At 37.3% G+C, this 26,246-nt stretch overlaps 1 protein-coding gene across 1 annotated transcript; it reads left to right on the top strand.

The window, feature by feature from the left end:
* Nucleotides 1-1,836: 1,836 nt before the first annotated feature.
* EIF3E (eukaryotic translation initiation factor 3 subunit E) lies at nucleotides 1,837-25,313 on the top strand. The gene is made up of 13 exons (XM_009087592.3): nucleotides 1,837-2,003; nucleotides 3,713-3,827; nucleotides 6,788-6,905; nucleotides 10,075-10,117; nucleotides 10,566-10,670; nucleotides 12,668-12,793; nucleotides 14,240-14,364; nucleotides 15,079-15,205; nucleotides 17,135-17,236; nucleotides 17,912-18,021; nucleotides 23,436-23,538; nucleotides 23,996-24,130; nucleotides 25,156-25,313. Exons 1-13 carry the CDS (start codon nucleotides 1,914-1,916, stop codon nucleotides 25,192-25,194), a joined length of 1,338 nt encoding a protein of 445 aa, XP_009085840.1. The 5' UTR covers nucleotides 1,837-1,913; the 3' UTR covers nucleotides 25,195-25,313.
* The last annotated feature ends 933 nt before the right edge of the window (nucleotides 25,314-26,246 follow it).

The raw sequence follows: 26,246 nt of genomic DNA, 5'->3' as shown, positions 1-26,246 counted from the left end.
TTTAAAACAGTTTGCTTGATATTTTGCCTTGGCACAGTATTGTTTTAAGTCTTATGGTCTTCCTCTAAAAGGAGGAAGACCATAAGACTTAAAACTTAAAACCTTCCTTCTGAAGCTAGTTCTTGACATCTTTTCACTCACTACTGCACCTGTTTCTTGCAGACACTAATTCATCAGCTAAAACCAAGCACTGTATGGGGCCTTGGATGCTTTAGCATTTTCTAGTGCTGAGAGTCTTCCACTGGCAGCTCTGTAACCTGACTGTCATGAGGAGAAACCAGTGGCAAGTTTGAACAGGCCTTCGTGAAACCCACACTGTTATTATGGGAAAAATAACAAAGGAAGATAGTTTTCACCATTAGAGATTATCTATGCCATAAGTGATACATCGGTATCAAAGTATAGAGTATCTACAACTACTATGAAAAATACTAGGCTGCCTTGCAGATAAAAAGGGATTCTTTCTCACAGATGATGTTCTCAGAAGAGTATTACTAACACAAAATGACACATATCACAGACTGATATGGAAGTGTTAACAATTCAGTGTCACGTGAAGAATTACTTCATTAACGCTGCACACTTTTTTTCCTTTATAAGGCATCATTAAGATACAATGAAGTCTTACCTCTAAAAACCAGCCTGTCACATCCTTAATTCTACAGCCTTAACATCTTTCTGTTAAGGTGGGGAGAACATCACTAGCTGCCTGAATAGTGGCTTAATAAGTGTTATGACCTTCTTACTCCTCACCTCCAATTTACATTTAAAACAAACCATCCAAGTCTAAAATTAACCTGTACTACAACTATACTAACTTGCTATTCCACATGAACAGCTATTGTAGCTACCGTAGACATTGTCTGAAGTTATGTGAATCACAAAACAAATTAATATGCCTCTGCTCATGAAAAGAAAAGTTTCCTAATGACAAAGGTTTTAGTCATGCTTCATAAGAGATGAGGCTTGACTTACTGAACTCAACTATGTGTCCTGACAAAAATCACTAGAAAACTTACAAAGTGTAACAGGGAAAGAAACCTTTTATCTTTCTGGAGAGTTAACATGGTGAATCACAGAATCATTTAGGTTGGAAAAGTCCTCTAAGATCTAGACCACCATTAAACCATGTCCCTAAGTGCCACATCCAGACATTTTCTAAATACCTTCAGGGATGGGGACTCAAGCACTTCCCTGGGCAGCCAGTACCAGTTCTTCCTTACAATGGCTACAAGTAATATGCAAGTTATCAGCAGTATTACTGATTCTTCCATTTCTGTTGTTAAACTCAGCAAAACATTTCTGGTTGGAGTTCCCTGCGTAAGCCATTGTCCAGCGGCTCCCCAGCCTTTTTCCATCTCATCTGGCACAGCCTCCCCACGGAGAGCTTGGAAACATGGCCAACATGGATCAAGCCGTAGCAAACATTTCACTGGGTGCCAAGGACAGCTTAGGCCCCTTTTCAGATTCTCATTATCATATTAGACGGAGATCAAGTCAAGCTCACACACGACGCACAAAGTGTGGGAGCTGCGCTCACAGCTGCTTTCGGGAGATGATCACCCCTCCAGAAACCATCCCGCCCCAGGTGCCCAAAGCCTCGCCGAGCATTTGCTCACGCGCTCCACCGGCGCCTTCACCCCACGCAAGCACAGCCCCCACAGCGCGCACAGGAGCGGCCCGGGACCCGCACTCGGAGCGTTCCCAGAGCGGCCCGGGCGCCAGAGCGGGGAGAGGGGAGAAGAAAGCGAGGGGAGAGGAGAGCGCGGCCATGCCCCCACCCCCGGCTGCGGGCCGGGGCCCACAGTGCGCAGGCACCGGCTCCCCGCCGCTGGCGGGGCGGGGCCGCGCAGGCGCAGCGCCCACAAGAGCCGCGTCGCGCCTCTGCCTTTCCTCTCTCTGCCGGCTCCAAGATGGCGGAGTACGACCTGACCACCAGGATCGCGCACTTCTTGGACCGGCACTTGGTCTTCCCGCTGCTGGAATTCCTTTCTGTCAAGGAGGTGCGTGTCTCTCCTGAGGGTGGGGAAGACGGCTGTGGGAGCGGGAAGGTGGTAGGCCCAGCTGCCGGTGCTTCCCGTGGGCCTGGGTGCGCCGGGGCTTCCTCCCGTGGGCCTGGGCGCTGCGCGGGCCGGGTGCGGCCCGTGGGGGATTCGGAGCCTCCGTAGAGAGGAGCTCGAGACTCCTGTGCCGCGTGGGTCGAGGGGCGAAGGGTGTGGGGCTGCCCGGACACGGACGGGAGCAGAGCCGAGAGGAGGCCTGAGGGAGCCGCTCCTTGATCACGCCGCGCAGCTCCTCGGTGCCTCGCTTGCGAGGCAGCGCAGACTTCGTCCACTTCCTCCTTCTTCGGATTTGGCGTAGTGTCTTTTCCTCACCTGTATTTGGAGAAAGAAGTCAAAACTCTCCCTTGCAGCCGCAGTCCCGCGGCGTGGGCCACCCTCGATAGCCCCGCAGCTCTTGGTGCTCGGGCCGTCCTTAGCCGGAGCTCTGGGCGGTCCGTGGGGTTATGCCAATCATGCTAACTAATTTTAATTTGAAACCTGTGTCATCACGAATTTATGTTGGAAACAAATATAAGTCCTTTCTGGAGTTATCCCTTGTTAGTCTTCTTATGTATTTTTTTAAGTTATAGTGTTACAAAGAATATAGCAATGCTGGAGATACCTCAGATGAGTGCTTCAGACTAAACTCATCAGTCTAAGCTATTTTAAAATGGGAGCGAAATGTGGAGAGTTATGTAAGTTTTTCATTTAAAGTAGATGCTGTTTTAGCCTTTAGATAGGAACTGATGAAGCATGTGTGCATTGAGACAACTTGACCTAGCCAGCTGTCACGTCTAGCATGAGGAGTTTGCTTAATGCCTCTCATCTTGGGGGCATTTGTACATTAGCATTTTTATGTCAGCTGAAGTTAATTAAACAGGTAATTTTGTGATGTTAGTTTTGAATAACACAATGTTCAGAGCCGAATTAAACTTCTACAGATTCTATATCTGAGATGTCCACAAATGTGGTGTGGTGAGTTGTAATATGGCTCTTGTGCAAATATGTTTTTGAGGAATATGCTGGGTTTGGCCCTTGCCTACAACTTCAATATCTAACAGTAGTTTGCAACTCACGTATAAATTATGGAATATGAACTCTAAAAAACAATTTGAGAGGTTTAAGTACACCATTCAATTACGTAGCTACTCTAAGTTTGTTTTTATGCTATAGACCTAGCAACATATTTTAGGTTAATTTGCCCTACAGTTAAATTGTGAGTTTAATCTTGTGCCTCTCTTCTGAAGTCCACTTTAAATAATTTATCTAGTCCTCACTAGATAAATTATTTTGTGGAAAGTACTAAGTACTTTGAAAGAAAAGCATGATTAAGTTTTTTTTTTATTTTTTAAGTAAATTTAAAAATTTTTTGGATTTTTGTAAAAGGAATTATTATTCCTGTTAAGAGACTAGTAATAGTTACTTGACTTCTCATTAGCTTTTGAAGTACCTATTTTTGTAGATAGCAGGAAATATTTAATATTTTATCAAGACTAAAAATGCACAGAGGCTTTATAGTAAGTACTCTTAACGGTAGAGCAGTGAGATTTGATACTTAAAACAATTCAGTTGTACAGAAGTCCATTAACTGTGCCATAAGAGTAATACATAATATGAATTGAAACTCCTTAACACTATTCAGATGAATCTGTTAGTAATTCCTTTTTCAGATATACAATGAAAAAGAGCTGCTCCAAGGAAAACTGGATCTCCTTAGTGATACCAACATGGTGGATTTTGCTATGGATGTGTACAAAAATCTTTATTCTGATGAAATTCCTCATGGTAAGCTGCTCATTTAGATGTAACCTTGTTTTTCAGCCGTTCTGTCTAACATAATAAATAACTGGTGGTAATTGCTTGTTGTGTGCAAAAACTGGAGTACTGTTTAACTTCAGCGTTACCAGAAGGATGTGCAATACTGAGACAAGCAGAATACCCCAATCCTGGGAAGTTTGGGTTTGTTGGTCTGTAAGGAACTTAACCTTTGAGTGACCTCTTAGTATTTCAATGCTGATTTGGTGATTTCAAGCGCTTTAAAGGTATTGCAGTGCAGCTAATGGAGTTGCAGTAGCTTTTCATCTGTCAAATTAAACACTTGTACTATGATTTGGTGTTATTTGGTGACTTTAAAGCATTCAGTATGTTAAGATTAGAGTTGCATTGTAAGTAATTTCATTGATTTGTCTGTGGCTATTTTTAGACTTAGAGAAAGCTTTTTTGAAAATGTGTGTTTTCCTCAGTTTTGGCAATATAAGAATTGCTGCTTCTCTAGGAGAAAATAAATTTAAGATTATAATGAATGTGATTTCTTACTGTCTTATCCATAATTTTGATAACGTCTCTGTTTACTACTTAAATTTCTATCATCTTGAGGAGCATTGGGGAATGGGGAGAAAATAGATCATCTAGCTTTGTCTAATTTCCATTCTTCATGGGTGTTTTGATTTTAAGGGTTTTTTCCAAGGTTTTTTTTTTTTTATAGATTGGCTGTTTCATTTTTTTTTTCTTCCTGGTCTGGTCTTTCAATATCCAGTGTCTTCCTATTTCTCCGTCTTTTTTTTGTGTTGGTGAATTCCTCGTCTTTTTCTTAGCTATTTGGACTACAGTCTATTTTGCTGCATCTTAGGAGGAAGAGATCTTGGGTGCTTTTGCATTCTTCCTCTGGGTCTTGCTCTTTCCAGGCCCTTGAAGCTGCAGAGATGGCCATTCTTCTCTTTGGAAGAAGAGAATTGATAGGCTTATGGACATTGGAGTCAGTGTTTTGACCGAGTCTGCTAGCATTAGGTGGGCATTATTATGGGCATGTGTACTGTGACACATGGGACTGCTAATGAGAACCGGGGCGGTTCACTTCTGTAGTCTCAGAAACAGTTGTAGTAATAGCTGCACCTTCAGGTTACTTAACAGCTCTGCTGATTAAAAAATTGCTGTATCAAGGCTATTAAAAAAAATCCCAAAGTTGAATAGGTATTCCTCTTTCTTTCCCTGCTTCAGTTTTTTGAACTGTTGAATATTCCTGTTATCAGTAGTAATTAAGGAGTAAAATACCAAAGCAGTAAGCAAGACAAGAAATAGCAATTCTAGCAGACTTCCACAAAGTAACTACTCCAGATGTCTTCAGAATTCTGTTTATGGCCAGTTAATTAAGCAGATTGTGTCAGAGTTTAGCTTCATAAGGTCACAGCTGCAAGAAAACTGGATGAATTTTCTCCCTTGGAGAGCTCTGTCTTATGAAAGACCAGAAATGTCCACACCTGTTTGAAAATAGTGTAAGAAAAGCACTACATCTCTTACAATTTTACATCATCAGTTTGGCAGGTTTTTGGATTTTTTTTTTTTTTAATGGAGACTTACAGTTGCTTGATGTGTGGCTTTTATTCAATTAACATAAGCAGAGCTAGTTCTTTCACACATTGTTCAGGGTGCTTGCTTGCACAGCTTCCTATGCAAAGGCCTTAACTTCTGCCACCTTTCTGGTATGTGTCACCTTCTTGTATCAGCGCTTATCAGAATGTGTGTATGGACAGGTGGTTCCTTCTTGTGGAATCACTGGCATCATCAGAAGTTTACACTATCCTTTTTTAAGACTTCACTGTTTAAAGTACTCAAAACTAAGTTCACTTACACAGTTATAATTAGAAATGTCCCTGCACGATTTATAGTTGCTTTTGTCTTGTCTTCCATAAGATCAACTTACAATTACACACCCAGGAGATGTCGCAGGAAAACATTTTCGTATTCTTAGTAAGTCAACTGAACGTTTTTCTTTCATCTGTTTCTTCTTCCTCTTTTATAACCTCAAGAGTTAACTGAAGGTGGAGATAATTTCTCCTTATTGGAACACTTCCTGTCAGGCAAGTTGTTCTCATATTTAGGTTGTGTCACCATTATGGTGTTAGCCACCTTGGATGTCCTGTTCAAATATCTGTATAGTCAAATCATGAAAGAAATGTCAACTCTGTTCACCATGGCATTGAGTGTTCTGGTGTTTGGCTCACTTTCACAGTTTCCTGCATTTATCTCCTGGGATTTAGTCTTGGCTTCTCTGATCCTGTGTGTTTCACATGCCCAATGTCAGGGTGGTTTTCCCTTTTTTTTTTTTTTTTTTTATTTTTAACATATACACTTTTCCAAATTTTAAGGCTTCATTTTATTGCATTGCTAGCACTTGGTGAGGAATCTGGGGTCTGTGTAAAATAACCACCCTAAAACTCTTAGTTGAATTTCCTAACAGTTTTTCTTAAAGGACTTAATGTTTCCATTAAGCACAGAGTGTTCAAAAATCATAATTTTGCAGTTGGAGCTGCTTGAAGTCTTTCCTGTCAATTTTTAGTTAAGTATGTTCTAAATGTTCTTTCAGAACCTGATCATCAGTCAGAAGAAAATCAATATTCATGGTATTATTGGATTGTTTACTTTTTTGCAAGTTTATTTGGAATAAGTGAACTTAGTTAAAGGTGGTTTCTCCCTTAATGGAAGCCTGAGGAGACCTTGTCTAATACAGACTCTGCTCCAGCTGTACCTGCTGTCTGGTGGCCTCCACTCAGGAGGAAAAAAACCAAATGTTAGGAGTTTTTAGTAAGTTACAGAATTGTTATGCACAGCTGGGTTTGAGACTCGCCTGAGAGGACAGGTGAGGTAGGAATTGGGAAGATGTGTTCAAGTGTCAGCACCATGTAATTACAGGCTGGTTCATGCAAAAACCTAAAGCATTATATTCAAGTCTTTTTGTTTGTGTTCAGCTTTGCGTGAGAAGAGAACAACTGTTGTTGCACAGCTGAAGCAACTTCAAGCTGAAACAGAACCTATTGTCAAGATGTTTGAGGATCCAGAGACTACGAGGCAAATGCAGTCCACTAGGTAATTTCTAACATAATTTGTCAGGATGGCTTGTTGGTACCTCTCAAGTGTTGCTGCTGGGAATGCTTTCTGTGTAGTAACTGCAAGAAAGACATTTTTATTTTCATATAGTATGTAAGTAGTGCTTGTAGTCAGGTAGTTGAAATTGCTGGACTCTTTTCAGTGCTTTTACCTGTTATGCAAAAGACATCTATTGTTGTTAATGTTTGTGAATCAACTTGGTACAAGTGACAGTCATCGTCCAGTGCAGTCCAACCACAGGCACATTTTTGTTTGGCTTTGATCAGGTTTAGGGTTTTTTTGAGGGAAAATACAGGCTGAAACAGTTCATGTTTTCTTTTCTGCCTTCCAGAAAAGGTTATGGAGTGTCATATTAGTCTGGGAGGTGGATGGGCATCCTTTCATCCTCAGAGGTGGATGAGCATCCTTTCATCCTGAGAGCACATTTCTTCAGGGTGTTCTGTCCTTTTCCTGCTTACTCTCTCCAGCCCCAAACTGTTCCAGCTTGTTGTTGTAAGGTTGTGCTCATAATAGTCTTTCTAGGATGCACCCCATTTCTTTTAAATTTTCTTACGGGAGTAATTAAAGTAGAATGAGTTTGTCTGCACATTCACCGTGGTTAAGGTTGAATTGGGCTCTGTAGGAAAGAGTTCAGCTGTAGTCACTGAGGAGTAACTACAGCTTCAGCAGAGAAGTGGGCAGCTATTTGTTTGGCATAAATTACTCCTTGTTTCCTTTACTGTTACTCCTATTGTAAGTGTGTCTGGCAAACTGGAATAATAATTGGATCCCTTCTTCAGCCTTACCTGCCCTAAAATTTTAAGTAGAGCATACTGTATCAGACAGCGAACCTATGGCTTAACTTGAATTTGAAGGTGAAGCCTGTACTTGGATTTATTGTTGGCAAGATTATGCATCCACTGATACTGTAACATTGGGAAGGCTGCAACACTGCTTGTGGATTTTCTTAGAAAAGTATTGAATGTACAAACTCTTCCTTGTAGTCTGCAGAAATCTTCTGTATGAATATACATTTTTTGTGAACAAACTCCCTGAAGAATATGGGTCCCTCAAGGGAGAAGAATTTGATTAAAATTTACTCTGTTTCAAATGCACGTTATTCTTTTTTTCTTGCCTCTGTTCTGTGTTCCACTCTTTGCATTGTTTTCATAATTTGTTACAGATCAGTTTAGATCTTGGTTAGTGCAGAAATTGTGAGGTGCAGTGTGTTATGTCTCAATGCACCCATGAAACAAGATGTCAGTAGGAATCATGAAACCTGTAGCTTTACAGCACGTCAGGAGAAGGTTGTTTTCTATCCTGATACCACCAGAATGTACTTAAGCTTCTGCTGTAAAACCATTTCTAACTCAAGAAACTGCTTTTGCATCTGATTTCAGAATGGATGTTTATTTCAGATAATTACATAAAGAAAAAGGAATTGCATTTGTTTATGACTTGTGATTATGCAAAGCCAGGAGTCACTTGCTTTTATAGGTATAGCTTTGAAAGTGAAAATCTCAGTTACTATGGCAATTGAGCCTGTCTAAAAACTATTCAAATCTAATTGAATATACAGAGGTCTTGTCCAATTCTTGCTTTGCCTTTAGCCAGTTTTTTTAATAATAATTAGCCTAGAAAAATGTTACTAAAATACCAGCATTTTGTGGGGAATATGCTCTGCTACTTGACTTCGGATTCACAAAAGTTGGTCAATAATAGGTACTTCGAATTGGAAATGCCTTGTTTGGGAGCAAGAGAGACAATACATTCAATAAATGCATGGAATATAACTTGCCTAATGCTATAGAGTATTAGCCCTGCTACTCATCTAGAGCAACTTTTGATTTAGAACTGGTATGTGATTTGTGTTTATAAAATACCTGGAAACTTCACAGCTTAGAAGTTCTGATTTTGGTGATTGGCTTGGGAGTAGTTCTAATCCAGGTTATTGGGGTTAGATAGGTAGAACTGGGCTGAAATATGTCCCATCTGTCTAGAGTAGTGTGCTGTAGATAGCAGAAACAAGTTTTGATTCTTTTGGGAATTTCTGCTGGTGATTTTAAATCTGCATCAAATTCAGATAGCTGCATATTATTGAGACTTTAGATCATGACTTGATCCATGATGGAGCTGTTTGGAATATCCAGCTCTGAATGAGTGAAGGGGATTTTGAAGGCAGAAGGTCTTTCAAGAATAAAGCAAAACATTTCATTACTCTATGCAGCTCTTGGAGGATGTTGATTTTAAAATTACTGAGTGATAATCAGTATTCCTCATCCTCAAAGTATGTTTTACTGGAACAAATCCATGAGATTATTTAATTGCTTTCAGAGGTATGACTGAGGATTGTCATTCTTGGCTCACTTGGCAATTTGCCATTTCCCTGTAGAATCTTGTACTGTAAGTTCTAATTAAACAACCTCATATCTTTGCTGTCAGTTGATTACAGAGTAAATGGGTAAAAATTCTTTCATACCATTTTTACTGTATCTTTGTCTCAGGGAATTTACAGCTTGCCTCCTGGAGGCCTAAACTTCTCTTTGGTATAGGTAATAATGCTTGTTCTTCTAGTATTAATGTTAAATAAAAAAACAGTCTTCAGAGATGTGATCACATGATCATAGAAGTTAAGAACTTAGTAGTATGATTATGTTTTATGGTTCTGTGTTCTGCACATATTGGCTGTGGTAGAGATATGCTTGTGACCCCCACACTGTCTCAGTGCTAACAGTAGGATAAGTTTCCTTTCTACTTCTATTTACTTTAGTCTTGACCATTTTTTTTTGCATCTCCTGTTAAAGTTGTCTAGAGTAACTGCTTTAAAATTGAAACATGAGAGTGGGAAGAGCTCTAATTCAGAATTTAACTTTCAAACTGAAAGCTAAGGATGCTATCAAATTTAAAACAACTTTCCACTCTTTCTTAACTGTAGTTGTTGTTGAATGTGGTATTCATTATTTAAAATCAGAATAATTTTAAGACTTTGCAACTACATGACCCAGTAATAGATGGCTGCAGCTACTTTTGAACAAGTGGAAGAATTTTACTTCAAATTCATGCTCATTTTTTTGTGTTTTACCTTTAAAATTGTGTTGCATTGTGTAGTGTTACATGGTGGCTACCAATTTATTTTGTAAAATGAGTGCTTTCTATCCTTTTATTATAGAGATGGTCGGATGCTGTTTGACTATTTAGCTGAGAAGCACGGGGTAAGTCTTATAGCTGCTGGAATTCAGTTCTATGTCCACCCATCCTCCCTCACAGCTGACAGCATTTTCACCAAGTATGGCCTAGCATTTTGTCAAGTCTCCTGTCAATATAGCTTATAGGTAGAATTCCTAATACTAGCATATTTAAGCCTTTGAAATTTTAATTTTTGTAACAAAAAAAAAAAGCTGAAACTTACTGTTCACTGCACCTGTGTAACTTAGGTGTGCTTTCTTTGTAATGCAAGATTTCACCTTTTTCTGGTATTGATATAAACTTTCATTCCATGGCATGGATTGAGAATATCATAGTTTTCTATTGTCTTTTCCTATGTACAATGTCTTTTGAAAAGCTACCAATTTCAAATGTTACTCTGCCATTAAAATTAGCTTGTGACTGCATGGTTTTTTTTTCCTAGGGAATAAAAGCTTTTATTGTATTCCTTTTCAGTTTAGGCAGGAGTACCTAGATACCCTCTACAGGTATGCAAAATTCCAGTATGAATGTGGTAACTACTCAGGAGCTGCAGAATATCTCTACTTCTTTAGGGTTCTGGTAAGTTTTGATTGCCTGTTGGCTTGGGGTTTAGTTTTTTTTTTTGTTGTTGTTTATTTGGTGTTATTTTCAGTGAAATACTCAAACCAGTAAATTGTCTAAATTCATTCTTAGCATATAATACTTTGTAGCTTTTTGAGGCAATTACTGTATGCCAAAGTTTTCAGTAATGGTTAATAATCATCACTATGGTTCAGCAATTCTGTTATTTTCAAGTAGAACTCATAATTGTTCTTTGAATTTCTATGTCTTGTAACATTTAATTATGTAATACAATGAAGTGAATGTTTGTTTTTAAGAATACTTGATTTTGTGCACAGATGTAGTCAACAGCAGTGAAAAGCTTGTGGGTGGGTTGAGTGTAATTACTGGTAATGGTGAACTGCCAGCTTCTTATCTGAACTCTGATCTGTCCTCTTGAATTCTGTGATGGATTTAAGAGTAAATTATCTCCCTATGAAATGTAGATCACTCAGATGATAAATGTAGAACCAGATCCATCGTCTCTGAAGCAGCTCTTTTCATCTTGTTGTAATTCATATCATTTGGTACTGGTGGGAGTGAATTTTAAGATTAAAGATTTGATGTCTTGTACGAATCCCAATACAGTGAATTTATTGTTGGTGGTCAGTGAATGTGCTGCTTTACTAACAAATGGAAATATAAGGTAACTGCTTGAAAGTCCAGATAATGTAGTTGGAACAGCTGTGTTACCTTAAAGCAGTTATTGTGAATAGCTACTTTTAATTAAGTGATTTGGAACCAGCATAGAGAATGTGAACCTTCTCAACTCAGTATCTACTAAACTGCCACCTGGGTTGCCTGGAAGATACTGCTCATCAGTCAGTATCTCATAGATTTGTGCAGTTATTGTTAAAAACATGTAGTGATTCATATCTTGATGCTTTTCCTTGCTAGTTTGTATTCCCATCTAAAAGTAGTCTTAACTTTCTGGAATACTGCTGGAGTAAACCACAAAAATTTCTCTAAATTACTGTAATTAAAGAAGAAAAATTGAGAAATGTATCTTTTAATCAGAAGAGCAGGGTTAAAAGTACGAATGAGTTGAATTTTTAGTCTTAATTTGGATGCTGGTGTTATGGGTTCTTTTAATGTGCCAGCAGGGGAAGTGAAAGTATGTAGGTTTGTGGGCAACTGTCCTTAATTCTTCATGCCTTTTTTTCTGGGGATAGCATTATGTTCTTGTATGTCTAGTAATCTCAAAAAATGAAGTACTGATTTTGTGCCGATAATAGCTTAGTATAAAACTTTTGTTACTGATTCTGATGGGAGGAGATTTGTTTCAAAGCCCTGTGTGATGAAACATAGTCTGTGAAAGAACTGTTGTAACCAGTCTAAGAGCAGAATTTGACATTGTGTTTGGCATAGTGCAACTCATTCCTGTGTATAACTAACACAGCTTGACCTCAGGCCTGGCCTTCCAAGGGAGCAGGTTCAGTGCTGCCAAGTTGCAGTTCCACTGGACAGTGCTGTAAGGAATACACTTCTGGGCAAGGCATTAGCAGGAAGAGTTTGGAATGCCAGCTTTTTGAAGGTGGTTATCTACTATTATGAGTTCCTTAGTAAACTGCCCAGTAATAACCTTGTTTTATTAGTTTAGAAGCATTTGTTGAATGGTGAAACAAAGAAAGAAAACCCAAAATAAATTTGGAACCAGTGTGTCATCTGGTGCTCAGCCATTTTTAATTTTTTTTTAACTTAAACTGCAGCAGCACAGATCTTGGTCTTTTTTTGACGAGATTTCCTAGTTTCTGTTTAAGAAATTTTAACTACTTTTTTTTTTCCTGTTTCTAAACTGTTTTTCTGGGAAAAAAAAACCTTACTTAATTTGGAGAGTTAGGACTATGCAAAATTGGTATCTTCTAAATGAAAAATACTGCCAGAAAATACCGTTTGTAATTTTAAAAGTAAATAATATTTTTTAACATTAATTTAAAATACTAAGAGTGTGACTTTGTTGCTATTGTTGAACATAGGTTCCAGCAACAGACAGAAATGCTTTGAGTTCTCTTTGGGGAAAACTGGCATCTGAAATCCTGATGCAGAATTGGGATGCAGCCATGGAAGATCTCACAAGGCTAAAGGAGACAATAGATAATAATGTAAGTAAAATCTTGGACATCTTAGCAAGGTGAGAGGTTAGAAGTGTTAGTACTCAAGTTTTATTGTAAATCACTCCCAGTCTTACTTAGGAATAGGTTACCACCTTTTCACTTGATACTTTCTTACTGGCAGTGGGAAAGTTGAAGGATGCTAGGGAAGAAATAATGAAACATTCTTTTTCAAATTGCTTGCCTCTTAACACCTTAGGTTCTCATCTGTATTTTAAAATATATTTCCAATAAACAAAAAAATCTTAAGGATATGTTTGAGGCCAAAGTATCATTGTGTGAAACTGCTGTTGAAATTTCAGATACTTGTACTATTCATCTTCTGGAAAGAATAGAATGCCTGTAAATAAACCGTATTATCTGATGAAGACAGTGGTTTTGACAGAAATTGCAATCATACTTGGAAACAGTTTTCAGCTAATTCAGCTTTCTTGACAAAACTCTCCTGAGTTCAGAGGAGTACCAAGAATGTAAGGGGTGAGTGGGGCTGCAGTACTAGTTCAGAGCAACCGATGAGATTAGGGACCTTTCAGTCTTCCTCTTCCTCTTTGCTTGTGCAACTTTATTGGCCATATCAGAGATGTGAAAGTTCCACTCTCCTGAACCAGAGTCTTGAGAAAACAGGTGTTTTCTGTACCCCAGTCATTCTTTGTCTATGTGACAGATAACTAGTGTTAACAAATTTTCTTCTGTAATTTTGTTGCCTTTATGATTCTGTATGTTTATAATAGACTATTCACTTCTTTATTAAACTCATAAGAACTTTTTAGGATTGAGTCAGAGCAGTTTGTTGTCGTGCTCTTCAGAGGGAGGATTACTTGCCATGTCAGTTCATCCTCAGTGTGTTGTTTCACAGTTTGTTTGGAGTGTTGTTGAAATTTAGAGCTAATACAGGTACTTGGAGCTGAGCCCTTGTTTGTCCAATATCAGCAGGTTTATTTAAAAATGACTTTTTTTTTGGCTGAAAGTGATTATAGAGTTTCGTCACTGTCTGAAGGTTTATGGCAAAAAAAAAAAAAAGGTCTTGTGAGGATTTAGAAAGGAAGCAAAACAGGAAAGGTGAAAAAGCCAAGTAGTTACTCAGATCACATCTGAAGAGGGAATATAAGGAATTCAGAATTGAGAAGGGGAACATAACTTAGGTTTGTATGGTGGTCTTGGAGAGCGAAAATCTCTGCTCTTACAATAAAAAAATGCAAATTTCAGGAAACAGTTTGGAATATAATATTGGAAAATTTATCTTGCTTAAAACTTTCAGTAGATGTATCATTGAGATGACAAAAAAGCTGGAAGTCAAACTCAGCCTGACAGTGATGACAGTTAAAAAGATCTGATGCAAAATCACAAAATTTTGGGCAATTACAGGTTTCTGTGGAATAGTATTCAACTAAACTTTGTGTTGTGTTTGACTTGAACCAATGTTACATTTTCTCCTAGTCTGTCAGCTCTCCACTGCAATCTCTTCAGCAAAGAACATGGCTCATCCACTGGTCATTGTTCGTGTTTTTTAATCATCCTAAAGGGAGAGACAACATCATTGACCTTTTCCTCTATCAGCCACAGTAAGTTGTTGTACCATCTGGGGGGGGTCTTTAAATCAAATTGAAGGCATATTATAAACATGCAAGCTAGCTGAGCTTAGGGCTGCAGGGTGAAGGTATTGTTCTATTCTGATCTTAGAAAGCTATTTCAAAAGATTCTTGGGAAATCCTAGGCTAAAAATGAAAATTGAAATGCTGTATCTATTTGTGAGAGGATTGACTTATATGTAGATCTAGCGGTCTTTGTTGGTCTCCTTTGAATGCTCTCTGATAGCTTGATACTTTTATGTTGTGGCACCCAAAACTGCACCCAATACTAAGCTGAGGCTGCCTCAGTGCAGAGCAGAACAGGACAATCTCCTCCCTTGCCCAGCTGGTGATCCTGTGCCTGATGTCTACCAAGACATAGTTGACCCTCCTGCCTGCTAGGACACACTGTGACTCACATTCAGCTTGTTGTTGACCAGGAGCCCCAGATCCCTTTCTGCTCTCCAGCCTCTGATTCCCCAGTCTGTACATAGATCCAGAGTTGCCCTGTTCCAGATGCAGAATCTGACAGTTGCCTTTGTTATGCTTAATACAGTTGGTGATTGTCCAGCCTTCTGACTTTTGTCAGGATATCTCTGCCGGGCCTCTCTGCCTTTGAGGAGTTAAGAGCTCCTCCCACTTAAATGTCATCAGCCAATTTCAGTATACCTTTGAGTTCTGAATCTTAGCTATGTTTTTTCTTTCTAGGTATCTCAATGCAATTCAGACAATGTGCCCACATATCCTCAGATATTTGACTACTGCAGTCATAACAAATAAGGATGTTCGTAAACGTAGACAAGTGCTGAAAGATCTAGTCAAGGTTATTCAGCAGGTAAGGACTGCAGTATCTGATATTTTTTGCCTCTTTTTAAAGAAGACTTCATTATTATCTTCTTCTAGTAATGTATCTGGGTTAGGATTTGAGGTATTTTGATACTTGGTTTTTGTCAGTGAAAGTTTTTACTGAAGTAAAATGCATATCAGTCAGTGGGATGATGGAATAATTTTTTTCTCCTTTTGTATACATGTCTGTTGCATGTACACATACATGCATGCCGTTCTTACTTTCTGTATTATTCAATGCTGAAAATTCAATGAGATGTGAAATGACTTTGGATCCAATTATTTTTCAACTATCTGTACAGTAAATTGTTGTATCAATAAGGGTTCTTTCTTACATTTCAAAACCACTGAATTGTGTGTGTTAATTTGAATTCATGCGCATTCTCTTGGAAATGGTTTTGTTGCCACAGTGACCTGAGGATGGAGATAGAGAAGAGCAATAAAAGAGTTGCTTGGTAGTGATCAACAGGGGTTTAAGGCCCAGATTTTTAACTGAAATCACCAAACAACTTGTATACAAACCAATGCACTTCAAATACCTGATAATGTTGTGAGTAATAAACATAGTATCTATGTGTATATATATATAAATATGACATTACCGTTATTATAGGCTAGCAGTCAGTTATAACTACTTCAAGTATTTGGGAAACCACCTGTGCAAAGCACAGTCAATGCTACAACTTAATCTGTTTTGTAAGCATTAGTGTTCTCAAAAGGTAGCATAAGCAATAAGTCCGTAGTAAGTGTTGTGACTCAGCTTTTATCTCTGTCTAAAATCTGATTGTAACATTGAGCTTTTAATATAATATGAATTTCTAATACTTGAAGTAAGTAACATGTTAAAACTTCTTGCTTTTGTTTAACCATGCACACCATTAGGAGATTCTTTTTGAAAATACCAACTTGGGCATTGGTTTTGAAATCGCCTATCAGATTTTTTACTACTCTTCTAACACTGTGTGATATAATATATCATTAAATGATGATATGGTAGAGGTTTTATCAATTTGAAATAACTTGTGTAACTGCTTTAGTAGCAGTAAAAGATTGTTTATACTTGCAACATCTTTGCAAGTATTGAACTCATAGGTACCCAGTCTATTTATTGAAATTGAGAGATGCTCCTCCTAAGACCATTTTGCAAATAATGGTTAACATGTGCAATTCTGATGTGAAAAACATGTATAGAACTGAATTTTAAACACAAGTAATGAGATTGTAAGTACAGTTCTTTGGGGAAGGAAAAAATAACTGATCCATAAAGAAAAATATCTCTTAGGAATTGCCTTAATCTGTTGATTTTACTGTATGCTAAAGCAGATACTGGTACATACTGATTTAAGCTGTCTTATAATATGCATTAGAAACACTTAAGGGGATGTTTGTTCTACTTGAATTTACACAATTGTATATAGATGTAGTGTTGTCTTTGCCTGGTAATTGAGAAAGTTGAGTAACTTCTGTCATACCAAAATAAATTGAAGTAGTTAGTGTGTAGAAAGTAACATTTTTGTTTGCTGTGTTGTCCATGAAAATCAAATAATCATTAAATTTCAAGTATGAGGGATTTGGTGGTGGAGTCATCTTTGAAATCAGAATTTAGGAAGACTATTTCATCTTAGTTTATGAAATTTGGAGGTTTGATACAGAGACAGCTCTAATCTCTTGACATTTTCCTAGCCCAGAGATTGCAGCATGAAATGCTGAAGGTGAAACTACACCTCTGGTTGTTTTACCAGACTATTGGGAGGAAGCACATTGATGTAGCTTTTATAAGAGAAATTTTGAAGTTCAGGATTTTTTTAAGGTGATATATGGGTTTGTTTCCACTATTAATTTTTTTAAGACTATAAGGAATATGTGAGCAACCATGTGGCCTTGATTTCTGAAATTGTTCCAATTTTTTTTTTTATAGGAGTCCTACACATACAGGGACCCTATCACAGAGTTTGTGGAATGCTTGTACGTTAACTTTGATTTTGATGGAGCGCAGAAGAAGCTGAGAGAGTGTGAAACAGTAAGACCTAAAATATTTATAAGACTCCTTTTCCTTTAAGTAAAGACCTCTAAAATTCACAATGGACTCCTAATTTGTTTGAAATGGTATTTGATTACATTGCCTGTGTTTTCTGATAAACTTAAATTCATGATTGGGTGGTGTTGGGTTTTATGACAACTCATTTTGTAACACACGTGACTTACCGTTAAGAAAATAGCTGTAATGTTATAATAATGTTATGTTTAAGAAGTTCTAGAAGAAGAAGCAAATAAGTAGTCATGCATTTGGCTGAGCTTCAGGTGTTCCATTAAAGTCTGAGAAATGCTTGAAGAAAAGCTCAGATTTGCCTTTTGTTGTGAAAGATGAGTGGGGAGTCAAATTTTGTGTGGAAAGGATCTTCAGTAGTTAGGAAAGCAGTAGAGTTTGACCTTTAGTAGAGTTACAACCTTACTCCCTTCTTGAGTCAGACCTCAGTGGTCATGTTAGCATGCAGTTTCAATTTAGTAAGATGCTGAACAATGAAACAATTAAAAATACTGTTCATCTACAGCTTTTTTTCCATGTCTTTGAACTTAGCAATAATGTTTTTAGGTATACTGTGGGCTGCTCTTAGTTATGGGCATTATTTACCGGCAGTGTCTACTGGTACATTTCTACTCACACTTTGCTCTCATGTTCCCCTTTCCCTTGCAGGTGCTTGTGAATGATTTCTTCTTAGTGGCATGCCTTGAGGACTTCATTGAGAATGCCCGCCTCTTCATATTTGAGACCTTCTGTCGCATCCATCAGTGTATCAGCATTGGGTAAGAGAATGTCTTCATTCCTCAGTTCAGAAAATTAGTCATGGAGGGCAGTTTGACAGACAGTGTCAAATACTTCAGGAAGTATTCAGTTGTCAGGTAAAATCCTAACTGAAATCTCATTTGCATAGTATTCTTTCTGTTTTTATAACTGTGATGTGATGTACTTGAATTTTCATTATTTTTCAGAGTTTAATTTATTGTGTTTAACTTCAAAACAACCTTTCTCTACCACCACTAGCCCCCCCAGACAAACTGTACTTTCAAGCTAAAACTGGAGTGATTTTAAGTGGGATCTCTGCTAGATTTAATGGGAACTTTCATACCCAGTGTCACCAAAGTCCTGGTGACAGTAACTCAGTTGGTCCTCATTTGGGCCTCAATTCCATATGTTGAGATAGTGTGTTAATATTAAGGAAATACAAACTGCAAAAACAATAATTGCTTAAATTTATTTTTATTTGGTAGATATAGATACCCATGTGTGTCTTATAGGTATGTTCTTGGAGATTTATTGAATTACATTGCCTTTTTCATTAATTAAATAGAAAATAATGGATTTTATTCCCTGTGACACAAAGTGATTCAGCTGCAAGAATTGTTATTAGCAAATATATCTGATTATTCAGATTTATTTTATAAATGCAGGCTTTTCAAATGGATCAGCTCTGATGCCTCTTGTATATGTATTAAAAAAAAAAACTAAATGGGAAGATACAATGTATGCTTGAGATCTCTTTCCACTTGGCCTTTGCACACATTTCCTATTTCCTATATTTCCCCATCCTTAAATTAAAAAGGAAGAAGTTAAAAACTCTGAATGCTATAAAAATCTCACTGATAGAGAACAGTGCAGAGATCCTTGGGACAGGAGGAATGAAGGCTGCTGATTAGATCAAGCTAAATGGAGTCCTGTTACTAGCTTGTGTCCAGAGCAAATGAGTGCATCTAGTCCTCTGAGGAAAGGATTTAACACTGCCTGATTTCAGAGGAAAGGATTTGAGAGAAAATTGTCTTAAAATTGCTAACTTCTTGGAAGGATTGCTTTTTTTATGGATAGGTATAGTTGGAAAAAGGACTGATTCTTAATATTTCAGTCTTTAGTCATGGGGTGACATTTGTTTTCATTGCCTTTGGAAATTTTTTTTATCCTTTGTATCAGCTTAAAGTAGTGGCTTTGATGTAAAAAGGAAACGGTGAATTTGAGCATTTTAGTCAGCTGTGGTGTATTGGGTTTAAGCCTCTCGTCCTAAAAGGAAATGGAACTACATTCTGTGAGCAGAGCTTTTCTATACTTAATATTTGTTTTTATAAGAGTGCTAATGCTTTTTCTAAAATCACTTATGGTTGTGCATAAAGGAGGAGGGTTGAATAAGTATTTGGAGAGAAAGAAAAAACCTCATACATATAGTGCTTTTAAAGATGGGTTTCTGGGTAATATAAAGCTCAATAGTGTCTTGCTCTTTCTAAGAATCTTTTTTGTGGTGTGAATACTGCACATATTCAAGCACAAGTTTTCCCTGAAACTAGATGTTTAAGCTTTTTTAAATAGAGACTAGATGTCTTTTTTAAGAAATCTCCTCTTACCTGACTCCAGTCAATGAGCAAAGACTCTGCAATGTGTATGTTAAGAATTTTTCTAGTCTTGTATCAAAAGATATTGATAAACTGTGGGCAACATACCAATGATTCATTATGGCAAAAATTGCAAGCTCTGTCCAATTTTGTGGTAGGTAATTGCCAATTATTTAGTGTTTATTACTTATTGTAATAGTTCATATTTTTGTGCTGTGTGTGGTATTTCAACTTTAGGTATGATAAAAAATATTGTAGTTGGCTGTCCTTGTTATGTGTGAGTAATTCCTAAATATAGGTAGCAGTGTCCTTTCTTTATAAGCATTGTAGTGTGTTCTGAGGCAAGTGATAGATTTGGAGTTGAGACATTTATCTCAGAGTGACATGGATATTTCTACCACATGCCCCTAAGTAAATTGCACATGGAGTCAGTCATCAGTAATGAGGTGGTTCTCAGTAGGTCATTGTGTTTTTAATGATGGATATCAGCCTTAAATTGATTTGCAAGCTGTAACAATCATTGTATTTGAGCTGATTAAATTAGGTACACAAGTATTTCTTAGTGTATTTGAGTTGCTTTTGAAGAAATTAGCCAGTTGAAATGAATGTTTCACTGAGACATAGTTCTTGCATTTTTTTGTTCACAAGTGATTTCCCCTGCTAATCCTGGAGCAAAAAACTAAATGATTGTAACACAGTACTTGATGAGTACTGCTTAGCTATTCAGAATGAATTTGAAAACAGTAGGAAACTTCCTTATATTTACCTTATCAGTTGTAACTTAATGTTTGCACATCCTAAATCACTCTGTGATTGGTTTGCTCTTTGAAATATCATGTTTATAGGAAGTAATAGATGAAGCTAATTCAGTTTTAGTTAGTTTTATATGCCTGTATTTAATTGGAGAGCTGAATATGTTTCATTCTTTTGTACTGCGCATACAAGAAAACTATATAAGATGGGCTTGTTCATATATGAGCGTGTGGGGAATTCAGTTAGCTTGCCTTTTAAGTAAATGAAAACTTAAATAACATCAGCCCCTAGCATGACCCAAATGAATTATATAGAAAGTGAATTTCTATATAAAACTAGGGGACAGAAATTATTTAAAAATCTGCCATTTAAAATTAACTGTAACTTTAAAGGGTAGATCATTATTTAAATGTTAATAGTATTTCATTATAATTGACTTAATTTTTATTGAATTATATCAGCAATCTTTATAAACAGTGGTAACCTACAATACAGATTCTGTTGCACCCTTTCCTTAATATTAATTATGTTAATATGTATTTGTAAGTCTAAACATGTCACTATTACTTTAGCTGTCAAACTTGAGTGAGGCTAAGCTGTATTTTATATCTCAAGAGATTTAAATACATCTTCTAACTGTGTTAGGAGAATAATGGTGTTTGTTACAGAGTTGTAATCAGGATAGATCTTCTGTGCATTTGCTCTGGAAAGATAGAGAATACTTTTTTGATCATGTGTGTTATTTACCAGGAAAATACCTCTGTTATACATCCATGCAGTTTGGGGGGTCCTGGCTGCTTCAGTGTAGGCTGCAAGGAGACTCTTAAGAGGGAATCCAGTTGCCACAAGGGCTGGAGGAAGGTTTTCTCTTGTGTTCAAGTTCTAGGTTTTAATAACTTTATTCCTTATTCACTTAAAGGTACTTGCTGCCCGATAATGTCAGTTGTTTTATACTAAAATTTAAAAATTGTTTAAGTCTCAAAGCTACAAAGTGAGATAAAACAGATTTTACATCCTTTTTACTCTGTCATTTGCATTCTCTGATTTAAGTTTTCCAGACACATGTACAGGAAAATAATACTTCTGTAGTGTTACTTCTGTTGTGTTGTTACATATATATTGTATGTTTGTTTAAAAAACAGTTTTTAGTTGGAAAAAAGCGACTTCTGAAGCAGCTGAGCTAAAGTAGTAAAAGGTGGATATAAGAGAAAAAGGTAAAATTATTTGCTAGTAAGAGATGCAAAATACTTCATAGTTTCTGGCTTGGAATAATTCTCTAGAAATCTCTGCCCTCTTTCCATCTAATGACATGAGGACTGTGTTAAGGAAAAAGGAAAGTGTAGGTGCTGTAGGATGGAAGTCATCTGGTTTAATCCTTTGAACTCAATTGCAGCTCTGAGCAGGTCCCACAGCAATACTCCATTATGCTGCTTAGTCAGGAATCCACAAGTAAATCCTCCTATCTCCATGAATGGAGGTTCCACACTGTAATCCCAAAGCTGGGTTGCTTAATCCCCAGTGTAGTGGCAGTAGCCTTTCTTGTGGTCATCTGGAAGGGAATTTACTTTATTGAAATCTTACTAAGGTTTCTAAAAGAGAAACGTGAGAATCATACTCACCCCCATGTACTTTTCATTTAAAACTTCTTTATTTTCAAGTCAAATGGTTAACATCACTGATTGAGGGTAATAAAATTATTGTGGTTTTTTTCTGTTAAAGTATCTCATGTTCTGTCCAGGTGACTGATAATTCCACAAAAATTTCCATCCTGAGTGTCTTCTGCTATCTTCTGCCTTTACAATTGCACGTTTAAACTCACATTATAAAGCTCTACTGAAACAGTAGCAACTGGGATTGGGTTTTACTTCCCCTTACTTTGCCAAGTTTAAACACTTGTTACCCATTTGTTGTCTTATTTTGCTTAAGTGAGTCAGTGTAAATCCAGTATTTTAAGTTACTTTGGGGTTTTTTTCTGTTCACTTCATGTTTATCTGTGGAAAAAATGGTATTTGCAATTATAGTTGAGAGGAAGGTAAGAGATCAAGACCATATAGGAGAGCCAATTGTATAAACAAGTTTATGTAGAAGTCCAGTCAGGTAGATGAGGTAACAATTGATAGTTTATAAAGTATTTATTTGATGCAAATAATCACCAAGAAAAAAAACCAAACTGTTTTGGGTGGAGAAAAAGATGTTTAGGCAAAATTCTGTGAAATGGTGAGAAATTGACCTCTTGCGCAACTCAGCGTAGCCAGCTGGCTTTTTAGTCATGCCTGTAGCCTTTACCTCATGTTTGTTACCTCAGTCTGCAAGCTGATGGAAGAATGAGCGTTACTAATGCCCTGTATGAGCCAACTGCCAGCAGGAAGCTGAAGGAGTTAGCTGGAAAGCCACAGGAAGCACTGTCAGGAGGAATTATTCCTGGACAAGACTGCTTGTTTGATTAAGAATTTTCCTTTCTCTGTTCTCCCCTACCTTCCTTCCTTGAAGTTGCAAGAAGTTTTAACTTAGTGTATCTGTCATATCTTCTATACCAAGCTCTGTCTTGTGTGTCTTGTTCCTGAACTTTGGAGCAAAGTTTTCTTGTTAAACGTATTTTTTTGACTAGGTAATCTATACTTACTTAAATGCAATCAGCAGTCAAGAAAGAATAAAAGCAGTTGGGTTGATTTTTTTTTTTTTTTTTTTTTTAATTAACAGTGGTGGTGGGTTTATGTTAATAGTGAAATTACTTAAATGACAATTTTTCCAAGAATGTTTGTGTAGACAAGGTTTAATAGGAACATAGGACAATTGTGCAGGTCAAGATTTAAAAGCAGTGTGGTGTAGTTCAGAATGAGGAAGTGTATGCTTCAGGATATGAATTTCTTGTTTGCAGTGGGGGTGGGAGATGTGCAGGAGAGCATGTATGCAGTTTTTAAAGTAATTTCAGTCAAATTAAAGTAAGCTTCCCAGCTATGCAGTATTTATTGAATCTTGGACTGTGCTGTATTTTGTGTTGGTTTGACTTGCATTCCATAGTCCCTCGTTATGTTTACTAACATCAGAGAGATTTTATTTTGCCATTTAATAAGTTGTTTATCTTTCAGTATGTTGGCAGATAAACTGAATATGACTCCTGAAGAAGCAGAAAGATGGATTGTCAATCTGATCCGAAATGCACGATTGGATGCCAAACTGGATTCAAAGCTGGTAAGACTGTGCATAGAATCATGGAGTGGCTTTTGTTGAAGGACCCTAAAGACTGTCAAGTTACAACCCCTCTGCAGGGGCACCTCCCACTGTACCAGGTTGCTCAGAGCCTCATCCAGCCTGGCCTTCAGCACTTCCAAGAATGCAGCGCTCACAGTTGTTCTGAACAGCCTGTTCTACCCTCATAGTCTAATCTAAACCTGCTCTCTTTCATTTTAAAGCCAGATGGATCCAAGTGAATTTGTCTAGTTTTTCATTAAATTCCTTTTACTTCATGGACAAAGAAAAACAATAGAAATCAAAACTTTCTGTTCCTGGCTAAACTGTAGTGGGTTTCATTTATTGTGTTTTGTGCTTGTCTGTGAGATCTGTGAAAGATCTGAAAGCACAGTATTACATTAAAGATCCTTGCATGCTGAGCAATTGTTAAATTTGTTCTGTCTTTGCTGGGTTTTAGGGCCATGTAGTCATGGGCAACAATGCAGTCTCACCTTACCAACAAGTGATTGAGAAGACCAAAAGCTTGTCTTTTCGTAGTCAAATGTTGGCTATGAACATTGAGAAGAAACTGAATCAGAGTGGTAGATCTGAGGTTGGTATAAGTTTTGTTTTTCTGATTTCTTGCTGTCTTTTTTTAAGAGAGATAAATTTAAGTACAATTCTTAACCTATGCCTTAATTCACCAGATGTGCTTACTCCTAGGAATTATGTTGGGAAAGACATAGTGACCACAAAAACAGTGGTTCTTGCTTTCTTTTAGCCTTTCTCTTTATCATTAGATTTTATTCTGTTGCATAACTGTTTCTGTCATTTGCTGTTCTGCTCTGTTTAAATGGTCTCCTTCACTACCAGGAAAGAGCAGATTATGAAGCGTGACACTTATGAAAGTAGTTATAATACTTTTCCAAGTGAGTTGTACTCAAAAGTATTGTAGGTGCATATGTGGTATTGAAAGGAGTATCAATGGTGCTTAAGACTGGAATATGGAAGAAGAATTGTGCAAAAACCCTGTTAAATGAAATTCTAGAAAATGTAGAAAGGTTTAAGTAGAACCAGTGAAAATTAGAAAGTTGGCTAGATCATCTGATTTTGCTTCCCTCCACATTACAATATGAGAAGCTCTGAGGCAGAACGGTCCTGTAATGGGGATGGCTCTGAGACCCAGCCATACATTTTTGTTTGTTTTGTTTAAAACAAACAAAAAAAAAGTCAGAACAAACCACACAGTAAAAGAGTAAACATTATAGGTTTATTGTGCTTCCTCAGTCCTTGGCTGAAATATTGGTGGAAGTTGGACAGGCAGTGGTGCACTATTTTATTCTGTTAATAGGAAGTATGAAACTTGTGTATCATTCCTTCCTTTAAAAAATACAGCTGAAAAATTATTTCTGTATTTATATTGGGATCTTCTAGAACTTCTCCTTTTTGAAACTACTAGCTTGGAGGACTCTAGCTGTACAACTCAATGACAGTATGTGTGTCTGGGATATGAATACTTGGCTTTAATCTTACAGGGTATCCTTCGTTAGTAGCAACATTCCCACTGTTTAAATTAATGTGTTATAAATGTCAGTATTAGGTAATACAGTAATTTCTTCTAATCTTTATTCATTTTAGGCACCCAACTGGGCTACTCAAGACTCTGGATTCTATTGAAACACTTCTACAGTGGGGACAAATCTGTTTGACTAAGAAGCACATAAATATGTAACCTTTTTGAGAAAAGTAATTATGTGTTAGAGCTTATGTTATTTGAATAAAATTGGCTACTTTTATCAGTCTGTGTGTGTTTGATTTAAATAGATTCTTATGTTTTATAAGGACTTAACATCATAGTATTCTACAGGATTTTTTGATCACATTTTGCAAAATTGAGAATGTCAGTTGTGTTAGGTCTGTACTAAAGGATGCTTTTGCTCTCAGGGCTGTCTGAGTTTGGAAGCAGGGATTTATAGATTTTTATTACCTATTGCAAATGTTGCATGTTAAAAAAATTAGGAGTGTGTGGAACAAACAAATTGACCATGTTTGAACATGTGGTCAAGCCAAAATCTTCTGTGCTTCCATGTTTTTGTTTGTTACAGGAGAAGCGTGGAAGAGCAAAGGCACTTGCAGCCAGTATCTTCTGTGAAACCTAACATAGTCTACATGTAGAATAATTTGAGTAGACTTCCTGTGTTCTTGCTTCAGAATTTTTCCAGTTTGAAATCACATTTTTAATCTTGCCCTGTGTTGTAAACTTTCTGGAGTATTTTTGGTTGGGAGGGAGAATTAAAAAAGGCCTGACAAGTGAGCTGCATGTGGTTTATAACTTTCATTCTGAAATTTGAAGTTGTTAGGATGAAAGACGCAAATATCAGACAGCAAAACTCTAGTTCAGCAGTTGGATTTTGGAGAGAGTTTGTAAGTTTCTGGGGGTTTCAACTACTGTTTCACCCTTGCCTGGATTTCCTTAGCACCTTTACACTGCAGAGTATGCCTCAGTATCTTTAAGAGAAAATCACAGATCCTTTTTCTGAGTTCTGTCAGGTAAAGTGGCTGATGGCTGAGGGGAGTGTGGATGTTGGAAAAGAGGCATTATCACTGCATACAGTTATGTGTTTAAGGTTGAGGGAAACACCAATGACTCACCTTCAACTTGTTCCAGCTGTGTGCCTGTTTCCCTCTTAACTCTTAAGTTCTGGGATTCATCGATGTGTGTAAAGTTG

This window comes from Serinus canaria, chromosome 2, assembly GCF_022539315.1.
Source record: "Serinus canaria isolate serCan28SL12 chromosome 2, serCan2020, whole genome shotgun sequence".
Classification (NCBI taxonomy): Eukaryota; Metazoa; Chordata; class Aves; order Passeriformes; family Fringillidae; genus Serinus; species Serinus canaria.
The sequence above is the reverse complement of the archived record's forward strand: the minus strand, read 5'-3'. Positions and strand labels throughout refer to the sequence as shown.

Coding starts and splice junctions, on each gene's coding strand:
- EIF3E (XM_009087592.3), top strand. CDS start 1,914: ATGGCGGAGTACGACCTGACCACCAGGATCGCGCACTTCTTGGACCGG. Junction 3,828..6,787: donor TTCTGATGAAATTCCTCATG/GTAAGCTGCTCA, acceptor GTTTGTGTTCAG/CTTTGCGTGAGAAGAGAACA. Junction 17,237..17,911: donor AGCTGAGAGAGTGTGAAACA/GTAAGACCTAAA, acceptor TTTCCCTTGCAG/GTGCTTGTGAATGATTTCTT.